The 7,517-nt window shown below is 38.4% G+C and overlaps 1 protein-coding gene across 1 annotated transcript in view; it reads left to right on the forward strand.

Annotated features, from left to right (window-relative positions):
- TEX15 (testis expressed 15, meiosis and synapsis associated) overlaps nucleotides 1-4,886 on the forward strand; it is a 30,733-nt gene extending 25,847 nt beyond the window's left edge. Inside the window, exons 8-9 of the mRNA XM_081844685.1 lie at nucleotides 95-159; nucleotides 3,366-4,886. Of these exons, the coding sequence (XP_081700811.1) occupies nucleotides 95-159; nucleotides 3,366-4,473 (1,173 nt within the window). The 3' untranslated portion in view covers nucleotides 4,474-4,886. The remainder of the gene's footprint in view (nucleotides 1-94; nucleotides 160-3,365) is intronic.
- The last annotated feature ends 2,631 nt before the right edge of the window (nucleotides 4,887-7,517 follow it).

A 7,517-nucleotide genomic window follows, 5' to 3' on the forward strand; every position in this document is an offset into this window, starting at 1 on the left:
TTTTTACATTTTATAGAACTTACAGAAAAGTGTTAAAAGAATTAATGTGCATAATACACTTACATCGGTTTGTTTTCCTATTTTTATTTATTAGATTGCTGATTCACTGATGACAACCACAGAAAAGATAAACGAAGAAGAAACTAGCAGGAATTTAAGGTATAAATAGTAAAACAGTAACAAAATACCAGTGCCTAGTGGACCTCTTTGAAATGTGTTACTTCCATAACACAAATTTTGTGGATCAGGCCCTTCTCAGTGTTAGAACTTTATTTAGAGGATTTCTATTGCACTGTTCAACTCCCAAGCCTTTCATGCTATCAGCTGGAACTATATCACGTATGTTTGTAATCACCACTTCCAACAACAGCTTTCTAAGCCATCAATCAATATATGGAACTCTGGAAATTATCCTTTAGATATATTGCTAGATTGTTTGATTCCATCTGTCTACCTTATTTCTATGAGTTATACTTTTTACATTTAGATTATTTTATTTTTTATTCTGTTTTGGTTTGTACTTGTATTTTGAAAACCCAATAAAAAATTACTTATTTATTGAATTTATAAACTGCCCTATATCCGAAGGTCTCAGGGCAGTTCACAGAACAAAACCAGAATATAAAACCACAAAATATATAATCAAAATAAAAGCAACAACCTAATAAGCGCCCTCCCAAACCTCACCTTTTAAAAGGGCATAGGATTTTAAAATGATTTTAAAAAACAAAATGCCACCGGAAAGGCAACCAGGGTGTCTTACATAGAAACAATTAAACTAAGACAGTTCTTGTCCCCAGGCTTAAAATCTAAAAGACCAACCACAAAAGGAAAATGGGATAGGTAGGAGGAGGGGGTGAAGGGAAGCAAACTCAGATACTGCACCTTAAAGTTAAATAGTACTTTTTTAAATAAAAAGCAGCTGGGATGGAAACAGTTCAGGGACAGGTCTTTCAGAGGTGAGGGAAAGTCCCTGTTTCTCATCTCTCCTACTGTGGCAGGGTACTGTAATGGCTGATTCTAGATGACTGTTGAAGGAGAGGAGACAGTATTTGGCATATAATGTGCACATATCTAAAAAGACTTCTAATTAATATTATTTGATACACATTTAGAACAGAATGTAAGCAGAGAGGTGGACATGAAATGCAGATGAGTATAGACAGTGGTAATTAAATTATTAACAGTGGCAATTCACAAAAATAGTTGTGTTGCTGATATGACATCCTGGCATTGGAAAGCCAATTAATGCATGCCTTACAGACAGTACATGTACGTTCTGTCTCCCCACATGAACCCTGTGCCATCGCAGATTTGTTTCAAAGGGTTGAGGGAAATGCCAGAACAGATTTAGGGGGTACACATTGAGAGAAAAGAAAGTTCCTTTGCACAGTAAAAAGTCTTGCATTGATAGAACAAACGGGTTGATTTCTCCCTGCATTTTTGATGTGCCATATTTTTTTTAACCAGCTGCCAAAGTAGCCTTTCACGTGAAATTCCTTGTGGACCTTGGTTAAAATAAACTCCGTTATCCACGTTTATACAACCAAGTTGTTCATTTGAATATCATCAGATAGACCTGGTCAAGAAACAGCCTCCCTTGTTCTTTAAAAGTCATCTCTTCATAAAATGTAACCTGAGAAAACATTATTTATCTCTGAGGATTCATGTGTTTTTCTTGAAAGAAATTTCGTTCTTGAACAATCAGATAGATAACTTGAATTTTAAGCAAAATACTCACATTTTTGTTTCTGTTCTCCTATTAACATGATTTGCGTGCTGTTGTATGGAAGAAACCCGTGTTGTCTGTGGGAAGGTCTGCTGAACAGTATTGAATCTAGTATTAGATCTTCACGAAATCTAAAGTTGATGAAACGTACTTTTGAGAGGTCTTTAGCCTGTCTTGTTTTTGCTTTTTACTTCTATAAATTCCATCTATTAAATGCCTTTTAAAACGTTTCCCTTATGAAGTAGACATTCCCTACACCCTTTGAGGGATTAAGATTGCTCATTTGGGCAGTGGACATAACATTTGAATATTCTGCGCACATAGGCCAACAAGTTTCTCTCACGTACACCTTGAGTAAATTGTTCAGGGTCATTAAAAAGAGATTGTGAAGAGCTCCAAAAAGCCCCCTCCAAACTGAGTGAAAGATCAGTAAAATTGCAAGTGCAATTGAATGTAAACAATTGTAAAGCGATAGATGTTGGGCAGGGGACACACTTTATTTCACATTTACACTGGCGATGACAAATCAGGAACAAGAATTTGAGGTTGACCCAGTATGTAGCAGCAGCGAAAAAGTTAAATTCTATAATAGGGATCATTAAGAAAGGAATTAAAACTGCTGATATGATTATGATATGATATAATGTTGATTATACAAATCTATGGTGTGATCACTTTTGGAGTACTGTGTACTGTTCTGGCCACCTCACCTCAAAAAGCATATTGTAGAGTTGGGGAAGATTCAGAAAAGTGCAACCCAAATCACCAAAGGGATGGAGCAACTCCCCTATGAAGAAAGGCTTCAGTATTTGGGCTTTTTAGTTTGAGAAAAGGGGAGTAAGAGGTTATATGATGGAAGTTTTTAAAATTACGGCATGGAGAAATTGGATAGAGACAAGTTTTTCCGTCTTGTACACAACACTAGAATTCGTGGATATCTATTGAAGCTCTGTGTTTGAAAATTCAGGACAGATCAAAGAAATGTATTCTCTATGTAGTATGTTCACTCCCACAGGAGGCAGTGATGGCTAGGAGATGGTTTGGTTTTAAAAGGGAATCGGACAAATTCATGAAGAGGGCTATGAAAGGCTATTAGCCATGATAGCTTTGCCTCCACAGTTGGAGGCAGCAATCCTTCTGAATACCAGTTGCAGGAGGGGAGAGTGCTTTTATGCTCAAATCTTACTTGCTGGTTTCCCACAGACGTCTAACTGGCCACTGTGTGTATAGGATGCTGGACTAGATTGGCTATTGGTTTGAGCCAGCTGGCTTTTCTCATGTTTTTATCAAGCTAACACACATTTTTATTTGATTATGATAACCCATGCCCAGATCATTTGATGAATCTAGTAACCCACAAGATTAGCTACCCACACCTTTTCTTCTCCATTATTCACACTTAAGACAGCTGGAGAATAGTGATGCTGTGTTTCCACCTTGAAATGTTAGTATTGAAACAAAATATATTACAAGATTATAAAAATAGGGACCAAGCAAATGTTTAGAAATAAATACATAAACAATTTATGTTTTTGTGCATCGAGTAAATTCAGATCAGGTCCGAATTCTAATAGAACATCGATATTCTTGTGTTTCAAAAATCACTTTAAAAAAAAGTTTGATTTTTGTTTTGCAGAGTGAGTGGAAAATATAATTTCCCCAAAGAGAAAGAACTACAGTTAAGCATTTCAACAGACAGTATGTGGAATAAAAAACCTGGCAATTTGAGAGAGACAGCACCAATCTCACCTTCACAGTTAAAAGTTGCTTATACCTGTGAAAGCATTCAATCTTCACCAAATGCATCAGAACCAAAGTTCATTTGTTCAAACACATTAGCTGGTCAGCAGAATCTAGCAGATCTAAAAGATTTCAACAAGAGCGGCTGGAATGCAAAAGACCATGACCAAGAATATATTGCATCCCACAATGAGGGAGGTGAAAGTCTTTCTTTACCTTCAGTGACAGTTGAGTTATTACAACAATCTCCTGAAAACTCTCCTACTAGAGATGATGCTAATTCTGTGTTGGGTACGCTAAATGAGCACCATAACTTAAAATCAGATGTCCTGAGAGATGCTTCACATTTAATGCCTGAATGTAGCACAGCTTTGAGTTCACCTCCAAAATCTGATCGAAACGAAGGGGAATGTGGACAGGAAAAAAATGTGACCCCCAACTGCACAACCCCATATAATTTAGATTCCACAGTGATGACAGAACTAAATAAAGCCATGGAATTGGAGCATTTGCAGATGGAACCATCGTACAGTGAAAATAACAAAACTAAATTTTCACCTTTAAATCAAAATGAACATATTGAGGAAACCTCTCAGTTGCAGAGTTCTCCGGTGCATATTTATGGTGAAGTTTATCCTTACTACTCTTGGTACTTATACCAAAATCATTGCAATACTCACTCAGTAACTCAGACATACCAGGAATTAAATTCCTGTGAAATGAATCCCCTGACACATCGCATGTCCACAACTACAAGCATAGTGTATAACACAGAGTCTAGTACGTTTTGTTCACAGACTTTTAGTCATTTCAGTGTTGGAGAATCACAAAGGTTTAACTTAACCCAAACCTATCCAATGTATGGTTATTTCAGTTCTGCCGTGGCCTTTCCATATAGCCACTGGCAACAGCCATCATGGTATACAGAAAATCAGCCTTGGACACAAGTTGCTTTTCCATATCCTTCCAATAACGGCTCAGAAGATTATGTAGGAACTACATAATAGGAACTACATACATACAGTAGGAACTAAAGCAATTTTTTAAATGAGCGTGTGTGTTTTTTTAAAGTGGTATTTAGTTGCCCATTAGTATGTGTCTAGTAAAAATCTAGTAAAATCAACATGATACATTTGACATGAGTCAGATGCTTAAAATATCTTTTTGTGAATCAACAACCATGTCCAGCAAGTAATATGGAGCCAGCGCAATGCATGCATGGTTCAGGGGGGCATTTCCCATGTGAACCAGCCCTTGGAGGCATGTTGAACACCATAGCTGTTATTTTATTGTATTCTTTTAGCTTTCATTCCTTTAAAAGCAGTCCTGAACTAGACCTTGGACTAATGTATCCTAGGAGAGTGGTTTAAGAATTTTTTTTAAGCCCTGAAGGAAATAAACTTTATTTGAAAGTTAACAGACTGGTCCTGTACTGGTTCATCATTTATAATTCAGGCAGAAACTTGTGCTGTTATAGTAAGCATAGCATCCAGAAATGAAACACCCAGATGCCCCACATACTATTTATTGCCAGTACTGTGGAGTCATAACTGCTGAATCTGCCCTTTGGATGTTATGCAAGTAATTACAGATATCGCTGCACTTTACAGCAGAGCAAAGGATTGTGATGTTACATATGGAACAAAGGCCAATACATTCATTATAATGGTTAAAGGTATAAATCTGGTTTTTCTTTGTTTTCGGCTGCCTGATAGTAGTCTTCTTTCTATTCTTGGTTGAATCATGAATCATTTGCACAGAAATTTTTTGTCCCTTCTTTTTTTACTTGATTAAAATACTTATTTAAATTTGATATTAATAACTTAAAGGCTGTTGCCTTGCCTTTTCAACCAAAATTAAAACTTAAGAAAAAGCCAAATCTGAATCTTTATAACTTAATACTGGGCAGTTTATCTGGAACACAATTCTGCACAGTTTTACACAATCTAAATTGGAGTACAGGTGAAATTAGTAAAGCATAATAGAAATACTTTACTAGTCACATTTTATTTCAGTGGGATATTTCATTTGTGATTCTGTTCCTGTGAAGCATCTCGCAAGTGATTTCACAATGCATTCTTATACACACACTGAACTTTGACAATGACATAATCCTTGTGTGAAAACAGCAGGTGAAATGGGTGAGCAGAGGTACAATTTCTCTAGAGTAGTTCCTTACTGTAGTAGACATGTTTTTTGGTGAGCATGGACTTTGATGAACAGCTGTATCATATGTAGCTGTGTCGTAACATTAACCCAGATAAGATTGGGACTGGTAGCTACAATGGACTTGCTGCAGTTCCTCTGCACTACTACCACTTTTTGGAAGAGACATGGGTTCATCTTCATTCCTCAGGAAAAATGTTCCGCCATATCTGTGTGGAAAAGAGAGGTTAACTGCACTCAGCACTGTAACAAAGCCAAACTAGGGCTGTTAAAATCTCATCCAGAGACTTGTGCTAATTCCACAGAAAGTATTTTTTAAAGTCCAGAAGACTGCAGCCTGTATTCATGGTTTGGGGCATGACATTAGATAGCTGTTGGCACTGTGGGACCTGATGTTTAATTCTGCAAACCGCCCCGAGATCTTTTGATGAAGGGTGGTATATAAATTAAACAAAATAAGCAAGCAAACAGTCTTCTGCAGTGATTGCACCTTTTCTGGGATATGTGCTGACTTGCATTTGCATGGGCTTAACTTTGCTGCAGACCCCACAGCCAGCACAATTGCTCCTGAGCTGTATACCTCATTCAGTGCTGAAGGGGCTCCTAAAACAGTTAAAAGCACTGCTTAAAAAAAAAGCAAACATTAAAATCATAGAATGTTTTTAGAAACCGTGGCACTACTACTAAAAATTTCAGGACATTTAAAAGGCCGGAGTACATAATAAATTCACTGAATGTTCCAGAAAGTTGGTTTCAGGGAAGTCTTGGGACACTGGAAGAATTTCAAATATGAGGCATCACCCTAAAAATAAAAAAGTCCAACTTGTTGAAATCAAGCTTGACAGTATTTGTCAGTTCCCTGGACGATGAAAGAAAAAAAGGTGCTTGTAGTGGGCTCCTTCCCCAAACTGCACCCTTCAGGCTGTGGCGGACCTACAATTTTGGGGCCCCAAAGCCTGAATGGTCATGGGGGGGGGGCATCTTCAATGGGGTTCTTCCATGTCATCACCACAGTTAAAAAAATACATTTCAGATTTTGCTTAAAATTGCTGTACTGCCACACTCCACCTTCACAACAAATGTGCGCCTGACTCAAACTTCAGGATTATTCAAAACAAAATAAAAAAATTCCTTCCAGTAGCACCTTAAAGACCAACTAAGTTAGTTCTAGGTATGAGCTTTCGTGTGCATGCACACTTCTTCAGATACACTGAAACAGAAGTCACCAGAGCCTTCTATATAGTGAGAAGGTGGGGAGGGGTATTACTCAGAAGGGTGGTGGGAATGGGTGATTGGCAGATAGCTGTGATGAGCCTGTTGACGACTCTTAATGACTGCAATAGGTCTTGCAGGAAAAAGCAAGGGGTGAAAAGGTGAAAAATGGCTTTGTCATGTATAATGAGATAAGAATCCAATGTCTTTGTTCAGACCAGGTCTCTCCATGGTTTTAAGTTTGGTAATAAGTTGCAATTCAGCAGCTTCTCTTTCTAGTCTATTTCTGAAATTCCTTTGTAATAGAACAGCTACTTTGAGATCTTGTATAGAATGTCCTGGGAGATTGAATGTTCAGGATTATTGAAATACAACAACAAACCCGACGCCCCCTACCCAAAAAAAAGAAAAAAGTGCACTAAAGCATCTTCTGGGGGCCCTCGGGGATTAGAGGCCGTGAAGCTTAAGTTCCCTTCGTTTCATAGTAGATCCGCCCCTGCCTTCAGGTTTCGATCCCTTTTCTCCCCTCAACTCGCGAACGGAGCAGAGGCGAGGTAAGTGGGCACGTTCTGCCCTCCGGGCCATAGGTGGCGCTGCGGCCGGCCCGTTTCGCCGGAAGCGCCTCGACGTGAGGCGGAAGTGCGCAGCGCCGCCGCCGCCGCCGCCATTA

This window comes from Podarcis erhardii (genome assembly GCF_964252035.2).
Source record: "Podarcis erhardii genome assembly, chromosome: 17".
Lineage (NCBI taxonomy): Eukaryota > Metazoa > Chordata > Lepidosauria > Squamata > Lacertidae > Podarcis > Podarcis erhardii.